This window comes from Ursus americanus, chromosome 26 (genome assembly GCF_024610735.1).
Source record: "Ursus americanus isolate L20-20 chromosome 26, mUrsAme1.1.p, whole genome shotgun sequence".
NCBI classification, from domain to species: domain Eukaryota; kingdom Metazoa; phylum Chordata; class Mammalia; order Carnivora; family Ursidae; genus Ursus; species Ursus americanus.
The window spans coordinates 11,191,800-11,207,802 of NC_142152.1; the positions used below are offsets into that span (position 1 = coordinate 11,191,800).

Genomic DNA, 16,003 nt, shown 5'->3' on the forward strand with positions numbered 1-16,003 from the left:
ATATGTAAAGTCTTCAAATTTCATCAGATACTCAATACATCAGGGGTTGACTTTTCTGCCTGCCATTTCTACATTTTTTAAAAGTCCTTGTTTATGGTTTCAGGTTCTTTAGGTTCAAATTCCTATGATGTTTTATCATGTAACATAAAGTTTCTTATTATACAGTATTCTAAATTTTCAGTCAATAGTACATTTTGTGGTACATTTTTGAAAAAAAAGTTCTTGTAATCCTTATTTAGTTACAAAAATTAAACAGAAGGAAGCTACAGAAAATTTAGATGTCCTGATTAAATTCAGTTTGGTTCAACATGTGTTGGGTATAACATATGCCCAACACTGTAAAGGAAATAGGCACAGCAACCAGAGGAACTGGGACAGGGATGAAGGCAAAGAGCCACAGGCAGGGCAGCATCATGAGAGGAGAATAAAGAGAACGTGGTTAATTTGTCCAGAGTGGGGAGGTGGTCACCTAAATACAGAGACCGTTTGAAAGCCTTCCATTTCTAAATAGTTAAACAGTTATATTCATTATGATTTGTGAACAGGTGCAGAAAAAAGCCTGCATAATGTTACATATTTATAGTAGTTCTTTGTCTGTAAAAATGTTCAGTGGATGAGCTATTATGAAAGCAAAAATTCCATTTTGTAATTTCTCATTAAAATCAGTACTATATGATGTGGATCAGATGCTAATATTTAAGAAATACTCTGTAGAAAAAGATATCAACCTGAATTAATACATGTGTGACTCTTAATATAGAATAAATGTTATAGTGGCTCATGTTTATTTATGTAAATCTTTTAAGAGAAAGGTGGTATATCATGTTTATTTCCTAAAAGAATAACGATCACACTAATGAAACTGTTGAGTTAGGACTACCAAGAGTTCTGCTCTGCTGATTGGGTGTTGGGCCGACTTTACAATGACAAGCCTAAAAGAGCCCACCTCCTGCAAAGGGAAACACAAGCATCTCAAACTTGAATTCAATGTCAGTGAACTACCTATCCATCTACGGGGCATTTCTGACTTGATGCCATCTATAAATTTGTAACATTGTACTGAATGTTACATCATCTCTTGCTATACCCATTAGTTGTCTTTTGTACATTATATTAACCTATGAGTCGTTAGTAATCTTCATGGCTTTCCGAATAAGTAAACTTCATATGAAAATGCTTATATTATTCAGACATTGCCTGCTAAAGCTGGGTGTTTCAATCAAAAGTTCCGTGTTTATGAAGACACTGGTTTTATTCCCCTAACGTTGGCAGGCCTGGTTTTCCTAAAGCACAGTGCAATGGTAGTAATTGGACTCTGTGAAGGAATGTACTTTCCAAATCTAGGGACCAATTTAAAGTTGATAGTGTCTGGGGCGTTCAGTCAGTAGAGCGTGTGGCTTTTGATCTCAGGGTTGTGAGTTTGTGCCCCACGTTGGGTGTGGAGATGACTTAAAAAAGAAAATAAACTGGATAGTGTCCTAAAACTAAAACTTGTTCCAAAGCAAACTGTCTTACTAATGTACCAACCCTGTACCTAAGCTTACTTAATATTTCACATCTTACATAGTTTTAAAATTCTTATTAAATCACATCTTTCTACTAGAAAGATAACAGTATCTTTTGCAAACCTGTTTCTCATAGGCAATTCTGCTAATCCTTTAGACCCACCATTACCGCGGAAGCCTGGAGCCCCTGACCCCTTTGTGAGTGCCTACTTCGTTTTTTTCTCCAAAAGCTTGAAAACACCAGGGGGTGAGTTTCTGAGCTGAGGAAAGAGTGAGCGCAGACTGTCCCCAACTTACAATGGTCAGCTAATGACTTTTTGATTTTACGAGCGTGTGTAAGCGATATGCATTCAGAAGAAAGTGTACTTGGAATTTGGGGTTTTGAGCTTTCCCCGAATAACACTGTGCGGCACGCTACTCTGTCCCGTGCTGGGCGAAAGCTGCCGCGACAGCTCACCCCCAACCACGGATCACAAGGGTCAATAACCGATATCCTTACAACCGTTCTGTACCCATACAACCATTCTGCTCTTCACTTTCAGTACAGTATTCAATAAATCACATGAAATATCCCATATCTTATTATAAAATAGGCTTTGTGTTAGATGGTATTTCCCAGAATCGGGTAATGTAAGCATTCTGAGCTATAGTCAAAGTCGACAGGCTAAGCTATGATGTTTGGTGGGTTAAGTATCTTAAATGCATTTTCAACTTATGATATTTTCAACATACAATAGGTTTATTAGGACATAACCCCATCATAAATGAAGGAGGATTGTGTGTGTTTGTACATGGCAGGCGACACTACACATCCACAGAAAATCTGCCGCGAAGCTGGGCACAGGTGCCATGAGCAATTAAGGAAAACCTAGGTAAGCGGAGGATGGTGTGGTGGCCCCCAGCCTAGAAAAACCCCAAACTGAAAACTGTTTCTGTAAATGCCAGCTCAGCATAAGAGCAGTGGTAGCGGTGTCCAGCAGTTCCTGCACACGAGCAAGACAAGACGCACTTCTCCAATGACTCGTTTTGTGGCTAAACTCAAATAGGACTTTCAGCCTTCATTTTTGTTACAGTGCGGTTATGGGGTGGAGATTCAGCCTTTCACAGCTGTCCTGTGGCCATAAAACGCAGACCTTCCACCTCTGCGCTCCTGGAGATGGGGAGCACAAGCTGACACAAAAGCAGAGGCAATCATTTGTATACTTATTCTCGAAGCTCCCAAATCCTTACTGTGACATCTGTACCTTCAGGGCACACGAGGGTCTAGTCAGTATGGCTGCAGGTGGGGTCTCTGGACCCCATGTGTGATGAGTCCGTCACAACGAATGCAGCTGTAGGCACGCATGCTCAGATCAATCAAATACCCTCGTACATACATTACACACACAGGTTCCATGTAGAGCAGCCATTTGTGGCATAAAAACTTGGAATCCTGCCTCTCTTTAAACACATCATCCAAAACCGGAGTATTTCCATCCTCCTGATCGGAACTAGTTAGAGGGGCACCTGGGTGGCTCAGTGGGTTAAGTGTCTGCCTTCAGCTCAGGTCATGATCCTGGGGTCCCGGGATCGAGCCCTGCGTGGGGCTCCCTGCTCAGTGGAAAGTCTGCTTCTCCCTCTCCCTCTGCCCCTGCTTGTGCTCTCTCTCTCTTAAATAAATAAATAAAATCTTTAGAAAAAACTAGTTAGAACTGTCCTTGTAGGGGCACCTGGGTGGCACAGCGGTTAAGCGTCTGCCTTCGGCTCGGGGCGTGATCCCGGCGTTATGGGATCGAGCCCCACATCAGGCTCCTCTGCTATGGGCCTGCTTCTTCCTCTCCCACTCCCCCTGCTTGTGTTCCCTCTCTCGCTGGCTGTCTCTATCTCTGTCAAATAAATAAATAAATAAAATCTTAAAAAAAAAAAAAAAAAAAGAACTGTCCTTGTACTCTGGGTAAGGCTGAGATGTACAGAATGCCGAAACAATCAGTCACCACTCAATTCAAGTGAATGAAGTCAAGCTAACTTTCTGATCTTTTATCCAAGCGTGCCACGCAATTTCACTGATTTCAGAGTGAATTTACTAGAATTATCTTTTTAGTTTTATGGGTTTCTTCTATACCCTTAATGTCTGGCTGATGTGTTTCTTCTGACCTGTGGAGATTTAATAGTGAATGATAATCATTATGGTTCATTACACTCTAAGACTTTTTTATATCTAGGTGATCTTAACCTTTTTTTCCATTAAGGTATAATTTATATACAGGAAAATCCACGCTTTTTTGTGCACAGTTCTACAGATTTTGACAAACGCATATAGTTCTCTCACCTAGGGAGTATTTTTTCTTGTTTTTTTTTTTCCTTAGATTTTATTTATTTATTTATTCGACAGAGATAGAGACAGCCAGTGAGAGAGGGAACACAAGCAGGGGGAGTGGGAGAGGAAGAAGCAGGCTCCTGGCGTAGGAGCCTGATGCGGGGCTGGATCCCAGGACTCTGGGATCACGCTCTGAACCGAAGGCAGAGGCTTAAGGACTGAGCCACCCAGGCGCCCGTAAGGAGTATTTTTTCTTATTCTGATTTCATTATTCTCTATACCACATGTGCATTTTAATTTCCTGATTGCATCAGTGAAAACTGCTACTTGCTGCAGAAATTTAAAGTAAGGGCTTCTTAAACTCAGCATTTAAACCAGGACGAACAAGCAAGGCTGCCATGCACAGCCATCAAACGGCACAGCCCAACTGCAGAAGTCTTCATGTGGGGACTGGCGCCCTCTAGTGTTGTTTGTGCATAATCTGCATGGCCATCCGTGGTGGCTTTGAATATAGCCACCAGTTTGAGAGAGATGCAAAACTGTGGTGGTGTTAACAGTGAAACAGGAGATGTTTAAAATAAAAAAGGAGGCTTCCATTTATATGCCTTTCCTCCCACACTTTAAAAGATTATGATGGAAAGAAGACAGGAACCACTGAGCTTATAGCACCAGACTTTGCACATATGTGAAGGGAGGGCAATGTTGCAAAATGAGAACTGGTCTGGTTAAAAAAAAAACAAAAACAACTTGGAGACTCTGCTGAAATCTCTAGTCTGCATTTTATGTTTTTAAAGATTTTTTTATTTATTTGAGTGAGAGTGAGAGAGAGACAGAGAGAGAGAGAGCACGAGTGGGGTGAGGGGCAGAGGGAGAAGCAGACTCCCTGCTGAGCAAGGAGGCCAATGCGGGACTCCATCCCATGACTCCGGGATCATGACCTGAGCTGAAGGCAGACGCTTAACTGACTGAGCCACCCACATGCCCCTGCATTTTATTTATTTATATATATATTTTAAAGAAGTATTTATTTGAGAGAGAGCACGCATGCGTGCACACCGGGTAGGTGTGGGGCAAAGGGAGAGGGAGACAGAATCTCATTCCTGATAAGCGGGGAGCCCAATGTGGAGCTTGATCTCAGGACTCTGAGATCTTGACCACAGCTAAGAGTCAGACACTTAACCAACTGAGTCACCCAGGTGCCCCTCTAGTCTTCATTTTAAAACCTTTTCTCTTACCTTCTCAAATGTTATGTCCTCCTTCTAAAGAATCACCATAGGTTTTTTAGATGTTCCTTCCTACAAGGCACTTAGAACAGATGCCAGTTACCAAAAAAAAACCCCTTTTTTAATTAGATATTTCCCTACATATGGTTTGAACTAAGTACCATACGGCTCCCACTGCAGAAAAATGTGGCAAAACTAAATTCACAAGACCTCATTCTACCAGGGCCTATTTGATGCACACAAATCTAACATGGGCCATCCAGAAATTCATACCAGGCAACGAGTAACGACTACAGCTGATGAAGGACTCCTTCTCAGGCTTTCTTCCCACACAAGCCTCTCTCCCAGTCCCCAGGAGAGCAAGGACCAATTCAGTTGTTCAGACAACCCTTCCCAGAGTACTACTATTCCTTCAGACTTCTGTCATGAAAGGACACCATAGTTTTCTAACAGTTTAAGGGAAGATATTTTATCTCTATTATTTTGATACAATATCACCAAGTTGTTTCAATGAACAAAGTTTCAACATTGTATAAACAATGGATGATAATTCATGTGAGAGAAGATGGGTTCATTCTGCACAAATTGGCTACTCAGCTATAGAATGAATTTAAGAGAAGCATTTAGTGATTAGGTACAAAGTTCTAGGGTAATAATAATAATATTGCAAGCAGAAACGATGGGGAGAAAAGAGGGCACACCACATTCACTCAGTACTGGAAGGCAAGAAGAGCTGAAGGCAAAAGAACTCTATTAAAGAAGGTCTCGACTTACTCAGAAAGTGGAACTGGTTGGGAGGCAATGAGGGAAGAAAAGTATAAAGAATACCATCATAAAGGGACGTGGCTGGCTCAGTCGGAAGAGCATGTGACTCTTGATCTCAGGATCATGAGTTTGAGCCCCACCTTGGGTGCAGAGATCACTTAAAACAAAAAACCCCACCAGCTTAGAAAGTCAGTTGTTGAACTACAGCTGAAAAAGAAATTCCAGAAAATAATATATAGGCCAACCTCATAGGATGTGAACGTGAAGAAAATAAATAGGAGGCAAGAAACAAGGGAATATTTACTCAAATGTCCCTGGATTTATCTCTTGACCAAGGAGGACACCAAAAACAGTTTGATGTCCGATTAGAAGAACAAATGTGATGGGGACTAAAATTCTAGGGCCTTTACTGTTAAAGACTTGCAAAGAATCCACAGAAATGCTTCATGTAACAACCACAATAAATGCTATATTTTAAAAATAATTTTTGCATGTAAATTGAAAGCTTCTTGATCAAAGAGGGATGTCAAGGGGTACCTGGGCGGCTCAGTCGGTTAAGTGTCTGCCTTCAGCTCAGGTCATGATCCTGGGGTCCTGAGATGGAGGCCCTGCTCAGTGGGGAGTACGCTTCCCCCTCTCCCTCTGCATCCCCCACCCCTGCTCATGGGTGTGCTCTCTTTCTCTCTCTCTCTCAAATAAGTATAAGTACATACATACATACATACATACATACATAAATCTTTTTAAAAAAGAGGGATGTCAAAACACAGAGGTATCCAACATGTTACAGTATTCTAGGAAAAATCTTGTTAGTCATGACTAAATAAAACAAGATCCAGGAGTAGCTAAGTACTAAATAAATAGTGAATTCAACGAACAGTGATGCCAAATTTGAGCATAATGTAAAATAGATTTTTTAAAAGCTACATTGGTGCCACCTTTTGGCCAGATTAAAAATTTACACAAATTACAACCTACGATCACATTTTAATTTCACAAAGAGACCCTTGTTAGAGACACAGTTGTTAAATTCAAACATTATGTGAATAGATTTAAAACTGCCTTGTGACTTAATACTGCTGATTTTTAATCCTATTTTTTATTTTTTAAGAGCTGGGATAGAAGATAATACAAATAGAGTTTAACCCTGAACGAGCACATCTCATACTCCGTAAGTACACTCAGTTCTTGATAACCGTCACAAAACTTATTTTAAGCTTTTGGAGCAGGATTAGTCAGCGTTAGCACTGCTGATGTTTTGGGCTGGATAATTCTTTATTGTGGGCGGCGGGGGACGGTCTCCTGCGCTGAGAGACATTCAGCAGCATCCCTGGCCTCTCCCCACTAGACGCCAGTAGCAACACGGCCCCCACCCCACCCAGTTGTGACAACTGACAACATCTCTGCATTGCAAAATGTCCCCATGGTGAGAGGGATCACCCTGTGTATGGTTAAGTGTCACCTGGCCACGGGTGCTCAGATACTTGGATAAACATTCTGGGTGTGACTGTGAAGGTGTTTCTGGATGAGATAAACATTTGACCGAGTAGAACAGATTGCCCTCCCTAAAGTGAGTGGCTCTCATCCAGTGAGTGGAGGGCCTGAATAGAACAAAAGGGCTGACCCTCTGAGAGCAAAGGGAACTTCTGCCAAATAAGCTGGGGCATTTGTCTTTTCCTGCCCTTATGGGCTTGAGCCTGCTGGCTTTTGGACTGGAATTACACCATCAGCTCTCCTGGGTCTCCAGCTTGCCAGCTGTGCATCTTGGGACATCTCAGCCTCCATACTTGCGTGAGCCAATTCCCAATAATCAATCAACCTCTCTCTCTCTGTCTGTGTGTGTGTGTGTGTGTGTGTGTGTGTGTGTGTGCACTTACACACTGTTGGTTCTCTTTCTCTGGAGAACACTGACTAATACATGCTGGTTGAGAACACTGTTGTTGATTACATTATGAGAGAAAATACAGTAAATAGGGAAGAAAGAAGAAAGCAAAGCAGGGAACTACTAGGTAGTGGCTAGATATAACGTTTCTTTCCAGAGACAGCAGTTGGAAGGTACTAGAGTAGGACGCCAATTTTCTATTCACACAGATTACAGTTGATAAGAACAGAGCTCAGTGGTGCATTTTTGCCTCACACGTCCAAGATGTTCCCTGGCACAGAGACGTACTGACCCCAGTGCTACGAGGACGACACTGGGCAGACCCTGTTGTAAAATGAGAACACAGTCTATAAGCTGGACTTTAAAAAGGTTTTGTTTATGATCAAGTCACATTAATTTATTTGTCATGATAAAATACATGAAATCCACTGTTTTCATTCCAAATAGAGGATACAAAACTTTGTAAAATAATGTTTCTGAAGCAAACTCAAAGTCCATAAGGTGGAAGAGTGACTGTTCTGCACAGCCTCCCGGATTTGCCATGTGTTACTCGTGCTTGGAAGATTTCTTCACTGGGCCTTTTTGATTGCACACGTTTTTGAAATCCAAGTTTCTTTGAAACGAGCTTAAGTTCATATCTGATCTAGTCTGACTACATGACTTTATTTGGCACAAAATAGAAGAGTTGATGGCAGTTCGTGTCCAGGGCGCTGGAGCAGTATCTCCGAAGTAATCAAGCGTGGCACAGAGGCACACTGGCGCACAGCGGCCTCTTGCCTGTGTTTGCAGGACGACCGTGACAGTCTGTGGTCCCTTGTGTTTAGGACATCCAGACTTGGGACCGTAGAATCTTACCAGTTTTCAAAAAGTCCAGCCATACGAACATGGCAGTGCAACAGAGAACCATCAGCTCTAGATCTCACTCTTAGGAATTTAAAAATTAATTATAATAAAATACCACAGAGCTATACTTAGTTTAAAACATACAAAGACACAAATTACATTACAAAAATTCTTCATGTGGCTTATCTGACCTTGCTACTAAAAAATGACACTTATCAAGGATCTGGGTTACAACAGTAAGAATTTGCCTGTGCAGATAAACATTAATGGAATTATGCCATTTTCCAGACTATCTTTTTCCGTGATTACTATGTATTTCCTTCAGTTTAAAGTGAGGCCTTTCCATTATGAATTATTTCCAACAATGAATTACTATGTCCTTATCCCCACTCTATTTCTTGTCCCCATTTACTTCTTAGATGATCTACATCAAAGAAATGAAAATGATATTTTCTCCATTGCTTTTGTTCCTTTTCCTATATGTAAACAATATGTTTGGGGGAACTTTTCATGAGGCTGAAATTGGCAAGGTTTTATTCCCTATAATGCCAAAGAACTAATATCCTTCTTCCTAAAGGCTAAAGAGAAGTACTGGTGTTTAAACTACAATAGAAAAGGAATTCCAGCAACATTGCTGTTTCTAGAAAAAGCTGTTTCTAAAAAAGAAGAATTGTGTCAATTAATTATTGAGTATTAAATAATATATGACTGCTTCTAAGACATTCTAGAGTTTACAGGTTGGAATCCTGAAGTTAATAGATTTAGCTATAGAACACATGTAGTTTTCTTTATATGGTTGGTTTTTATTAAGAATACTAAGAGAACTTAACACTTTTTTTCTTAGAGAAGGGGGTGGAGGGGCAGAGGGAGAGGGAGAGAGAGAGCCTTAAGCAGGCTCCACGCCCAGCACGGAGCCCAATGTGGGGCTCAATCTCAGGACCCTGAGATCACAACCTGAGCGGAAATCAAGAGTCAGACACTTAACTGACCGAGCCACCCAGGTGCCCCAAACTTAACAAAATTTTAATACAAATCCTCACAATACCCCTGTGAGGTAGGTATTACTTAATCTACTTTACAAGTGGGAAATCAGAAAAGCAGAGCATGAAATAATAATCTCAAGATACATAAATCAAGAAATTTTGGATTTCTTATAAGGCAGACTGCACTTAACGAGTTCCAGAGTTGTGACAATATGCTAATAGGGACAAATATTGAAACTAGTCTGTTTTTCTCCAGAAAACAACTATATGTAGGATCTGGAAAGAAGGGAAAATTCTAAGCTGATCCAAGAAGAAAATGTCCGTTTAGGATTTGCCTAATACACTGATTAAGGTGCATATAGCATTTCCCATTTGAAGAGTTTGGTAATCATTACACAAACTGTATTATATGGTTAAGATTATAGCTTCATTTTGCAGATGACATGGTCAAAACTAAAGGGTTTAGCTGAAAGAACCTTTTTTATACAAAGTATATTTTCTTAGTAAGGAATCACGTTTTAAAAAAGTACACTCAGGGCACAGCATTCATTAATCATACAACAGTTATTTTAAAAATATGTCTGTTGAATGAATGAAAAAAATTAAACTGGGGTCTGTCCCCACACCATTATTCACTGGCTCTCTGGAACCCACCTCTTGGGACTTTTTTTTTTTTCCTATAAAATGGAGTTAACATTTTTCCACTTCCTAAAACAGAAATAATATTAGGAAGACTAAAGAAAGGGGCACCTGGGTTGCTCAGCTGGTTAAGCGTCTGCCTTCGGCTCAGGTCATGATCCCAGGGTCCTGGGATGGAGCCCCACATCGTCCTGGGATTCAGCCCCAGATCAGGCTCTCTGCTCAGCATGGAGTCTGCTGGTCCCTCTCCCTCTGCCCCTCCCTCCACTCATGCTCCCTCTTTCTCTCTCAAATAAATAAAATCTTTAAAAAAACACTAAAGAAAGAACATTTGTTTTGAATTTCTAATATTAAAAGGAACTATATGAATGAGAACAAAAATACAGTTAACCCTTACGTTCTTAACACCCAACAAATGGAGATATATTGCAGCTTTAAATTAATGTTGTCTGCCATGGCTAATCAGCCACAGCAAACTCTTAGAATTTTCCAGACTCTGTCCTGAACTGCTGCCCTACCCCTCAACTCATATGCATGCTCAATCCACCCATTAGCTACACATTTCTTGTGTCGAGGACTAATGACTGGGCAAGAAGGAAAGAACAGAGAAGAAAGAAATCAGAAAAATTGTTATCCTAATGGGAAAAATTAAATTTTACTTGAAGAAGGCTAGGGAATATATCCTGAGTAGCCTAAAATACATGAAATCAACGTTACTATTTGTGTTCATCCTATGAGAGGAAATCTTTGAGGGTAGTGTAAATTTGAATAATTGATTGAATGACTTAAGATTAGATAAAGTTCTGACTCCGAAGAGCAACACACTTGTTTTCAACCACTCCCACTCCCAATATAACTGATCCTGTATCAATAGCTAGTTAGATTTCATTCTCAACACATCTCAGTCTTTTTTTTTTTTTAAGATTTTATTTATTTATTCGACAGAGATAGAGACAGCCAGCGAGAGAGGGAACACAAGCAGGGGGAGTGGGAGAGGAAGAAGCAGGCTCATAGCGGAGGAGCCTGATGTGGGGCTCCATCCCAGAACGCCGGGATCACACCCTGAGCTGAAGGCAGACGCTTAACAACTGAGCCACCCAGGTGCCCCTCAACACATCTCAGTCTTGACGCCAGGAAGCTTTAGTCATTTGTCTGAGGCAGAAACTCAACTGCCTTAGACAATGCCTGGTGGTTTCTTCATTCAGCCTTCAAGAAAAACTTACATTTCATAATTCATCTAACCTCACTGTTTACCCACAGAAAACCTTTGTGCCCTTAGAATGAGCTAGATTAATCTTTGAGCTCCCTTCTGACTGAACCCTGACACTGTCAGGAGATGTCCTCCAAAGGATGCTGTATAAAGGAGCTCAGAGTTTCTGTATACACTTGATTTCTAAGCCTCACAAACCAGATCTATTAACATGTCTGGGAGGCTTTGAACAGGGCAGCGTACAAAAAGATGAGGCCGTTTCAAAGTCTGTCTCTTTTGTTATTCTTGACTATCTAATCTTTGAAATTTAAACATTTTAGAAACAATTTAGATCTATCCTTTGTGGTGAAGTTTGACCAGCTATTCCCCAGCTACAGAAAGCAGGAGAATCTATCGTTTAGTCCATCAGTTTTAATTTTTCTGGTGTTATAGCTTTATAAGTTTCACTGCTATAAAAGGGAGCTAAGTTTATTCACAAAGGGAAACTATCACGGATTTTAGACATAGTTCTAGGATATTGACTGTATCTACTCTGCTAGTTTTGTGGATCAGAAAAAAATGAAAACTGTGTCATTGAAAAATTACTTTTTCAAGTGATACTTAGAAAATTAACATCAACTCAGGCAGCCTAGAAAACCCTCTGACACTGAGAGTAGAAAGATAATTTATATTTTATCAGTTTCCTCTTTAAAAACTGATGTAAACCTCTGGTCATTAAAAAAAAATCTCAAACTGCTCTTATGGTCTTTAAGAAAATGCTCTAGAGGGGCGCCTGAGTGGCTCAGTCATTAAGCATCTGCCTTCAGCTCAGGTCATGATCCCAGGGCTCTGGGATCAGGTGGCATCGGGCTCCCTGCTCGGTGGGAAGCCTGCTTCTCCCTCTCCTGCCCACCTTGCTTGTGTTCCCTCTCTCCCTCTCTCTCTGTGTCAAATAAAAAAAAAGAAAGAAAAAGAAAAAAAATGCTCTAGATTAAGGTAACAACACGGGGTGTTAGCTGATGTAGTTCTATCTGAATCTGTCTCTATGTTTATCTATCTGTATGTATCTTCCTATTTCTCTCCGTAGGATTTTGTTTTAATGTCTGAATCTTCTCTCTTTCTCTCTTTCACTAGAATATTTTTTATTAAAAATGAGGTATGCTCAATGTCAAAAAATAAATAGAAGCCATGTAAGATGCTGCAGCGCTATTAAGTGAAAAGTGATTTTAAAACTACTTATGATTATTATAGCTATGCCTTAAAACAAAATTTGTATACATTATAACATATAGTTACACATTAAAATAACTTTAACTTCCTATATGGCAGGAAATATTTTTAAATAGTCTTCATAGTGGTGTATTCATGTGAAAAATTAGCCAAAAGTGATATTCTAGAATATTCTTTAAAAAATATTTCATTTACTTCATTTTCAATTTGACTTTACTGATTCTACAACTTAGAAATTCTATAAATATTTACTCTAAGGTTCCTACATCGATTTCTGATTTTTTTTAATATTTTATTTATTTATTTGACAGAGACAGCCAGCGAAAGAGGGAACACAAGCAGGGGGAGTGGGAGAGGAAGAAGCAGGCTCCCAGCGGAGGAGCCCGATGCGGGACTCGATCCCAGAACGCCGGGATCACGCCCTGAGCCGAAGGCAGACGCTTAACAACTGTGCCACCCAGGCGCCCCTGATTTCTGATTTCTAAATTGTGATTTATGAATGTTCATAGCTCTATTTGAAGGTTACATTTTAATAGCCATATGTATGACATATCTTACAATAAGAAGACCTCATATATATAGCCTTAAAATTGTGGATCAATGGTCAAGAAAAAAAGTTAATTGAAGTTGAGAAGGAAAATAATTTATGAATAAAAATGCATGTGAATTTTCTTTTTCAGAATGTATATAAAAATCATGAAGGAGAAACTGCTACTCCACCAGGATAGTGTCCACATTTTCTTGTGTGAGCTCTGACTCCAAGGCACAAGATGAATCTAACTGTTCTTGTGACAAGCGAGAACTTTTCAGGGGGACATCAGACCAGCTGTCACAATATGGCTGGAATCTCTGTGCTAACGCATTGCCAAACCTTTGGCATCGGTTGTATCTGTAAGATTTACCTTTGTGTGTATACATGTGTTCTAGCAATTGGCTTTTTCGGAGAAATTTATGACCACAGATGGAACAGCTGATTTTTCTTTTCCTTGAAAAAGAAAAATTACAGTTTAATTCTACTGGTTCTGTGTCTTTGGAGATCAAAGACACTTGACTGATCTGCAGAGGCTCTGTGGCGCCCTGGTTTGAGTGGTCAGGCTGCTGCTCATTCTCCTTGACAATGAAGGAGCTGAGCCTGCGGCATTCAAGAGCCTCACTATTTTCATTAAGTGGATGCACTTCACCGAGGTCATTGCTTTCCAGAATGGACGCAGGGACACCAAATGGGAGGGATCCGGACACATGGGTATGAAGATGTTGTCTTAGGTTACTACGGGAATCAAAACGTTCCCCACAGTAATGGCATAAGTGTATTTTGATACTGCTTTCGGTGAAAGTGGGGCCCGTCACCTCTGATGAGGGTGAGGGCTGGCTCTGGGGGATCCCAGATTCTGGGTCACATCTCTCCTGCTTGATGGACACTGGGGGCTTCTGGTGCTCCTCCAAGGCCTGGGCGGCAGGATGGGCCCTCTGCTGTTCTGCAGTGCCATCATCCAGCCCAATAGCAAGAGAGAGCTGCAGCTGGGGGTGGTCACCCTGGACAGCAGCTCTGTTGCCGCTGCTATTGGAAGGAGCTTCTTTGACCTCCAGCCCTGGCTTGACAGCTGTTTTTTGGGTCGTTGAGATCTGAATGCCATACAAATTTGAGGACTGCACAGTCTCTGGTGAGAACACTTGATTCATTTCAGTCGCAATGTGAGAAAGGTAGTCGGCGTGAAGAAATCGAATCCCTTCCTCCAAACGACTGTGATCCACAATCTGTTTTGGCCCTTTCCCCGTGTACATAATGTGCAACAAATAGCTGAATATGTCAGGCTGGATGTCAGTTGGTTGTATTTTTATGCATTCACTGTTAAAAACAAAAAAACAGACCCACACAAGATAAAATGACCAGGTGGCCTTTTAGTTAGCAGTATACGGTCTTAGGCTAATGCAATTTCTTCTTAAGAAGTTCAGACTTAGCAGTCTGCCTTGACAAAACATATCAACAGAAAATTAAACATTCATATTACACCAGCTTTACAGCCCAGCAACAAGTCTTCATGTATTCAACCTACTGCCTGAAGTCAGGAAACATACACAGATATTCTGATTAGTTCAACATTTAGTGACTCCTAAGTGGTGTGCACTATACTAGGTGCCAGGGAGGAGAAAGATGATGAATAAAACAGATACCTTCCTCTTTTAAGGAACTTAATAGCCTTTTGAATATATAACCAAAAGAAGTGAAAACATGGACCCAACAGACACCTGTACGCCAATGTTCATCACAGCATTATTCACATTAGCCAAAAAGTGGAAACAACCCGAGTGTCCATCAACAGACGAACGGATAAGCAAAGTGTGGCATACCCGTACGGTGGCATGTGATTCAGGCAAAGAGAGGAATGAAGTTCTGAATGATGTTACAACATGGGTGAACCTGGAAAATGTTTGGTAAGTGAAATAAGCCAGACACAAAAGGGCAAAGTTTGTATGATGCCACTTATAAAAAATATCTAGAATAGGCAAATTCATAGAGACAGAAAGTAGAGTAGAGTTTACGAGGAGCTTGGGGTGGGGTGGCAGAGACGGGGAGTTATTGCCTAATGGGTACAGAGTTGATGTTTAGGATGACGCAAAGTTTTGGAAATGGTTAAGTGGTGATGGTTGCACAACACTGTGAATGTGCCTAATGCCAGTGAATTGTAGGATTAAAATGGTTAAAATGGCAAATTTTATGTTGTATATATTTTACCAAAACAAAAAATATTGAACATTTTAAAAGGATCTATTAAAATTGGTAATATTTAGAATTTAAATTATACTAATCTTATTTTGGCTTCCAAACTATAGTAATATATCTACTCGTTAAATCACAAATGAATATAGGTATAACTTTGAAAAACTTTAAAATAAACCCAAGCTCAATTTTTAAATATGAATCTACAATTCAGATCATAGAAATAACAGCATAACAAGAAATCAGGAACACCCTGCAAAATGAGGATAAAGAGAACCCGAGGGAAGTGCTGGATGGCCAGGAACAACGGCACCAGTCAATGGACTTACCTTCCCTGAAGCAAACGTTCCCATCTGCTTCGGAACGCACAGGGTGTCAGATGCTGGCAATCCAGTTCTTTAGTCCCCATATCTCAGGATTCCCTCTTGGGTTTCACCCTTAGCTCTCACCCACCCACTTCCAGGGTCTGTGGCAGGGCTTTTTTATATCAGCACAGAGCTGTGCACTGAGGATTTTCAGTTGCTCCACAGAGATACCACGTAGCAGGCCTGACACCTTTGTATCTCTTGGATTTTGTTTAGCACGGTGCCTGGCATACAGCAGGAGCTTGGAGAGCTGAACCAACTCAAAGCTCTTACAAGACTGATGTGAGGGCACTGTTTCTATTCTAGTTCCTACATTGACACTACCCATGACATGTCCCCCACTCCAACCTCCTCTCCACTTCGT

The 16,003-nt window shown here is 40.7% G+C and overlaps 2 protein-coding genes across 6 annotated transcripts in view; one reads left to right on the forward strand and one right to left on the reverse strand.

Moving 5' to 3' along the window:
• AKAP5 (A-kinase anchoring protein 5) overlaps positions 1–12,959 on the forward strand; it is a 25,186-nt gene extending 12,227 nt beyond the window's left edge. Inside the window, exons 3-5 of the transcript XR_015721787.1 lie at positions 1,642–2,377; positions 6,901–6,960; positions 12,867–12,959. The gene's annotated coding sequence lies outside the window, so the exon portion shown is untranslated. The remainder of the gene's footprint in view (positions 1–1,641; positions 2,378–6,900; positions 6,961–12,866) is intronic.
• ZBTB25 (zinc finger and BTB domain containing 25) overlaps positions 10,155–16,003 on the reverse strand; it is a 21,095-nt gene continuing 15,246 nt past the window's right edge. For all 5 annotated transcript variants that reach the window (XM_087855997.1, XM_045810496.2, XM_087855999.1 and 2 more), the window contains exon 3: positions 10,155–14,401. In XM_087855997.1, coding sequence (XP_087712123.1) covers positions 13,267–14,401 — 1,135 coding nt within the window. In that variant the 3' untranslated portion in view covers positions 10,155–13,266. The remainder of the gene's footprint in view (positions 14,402–16,003) is intronic.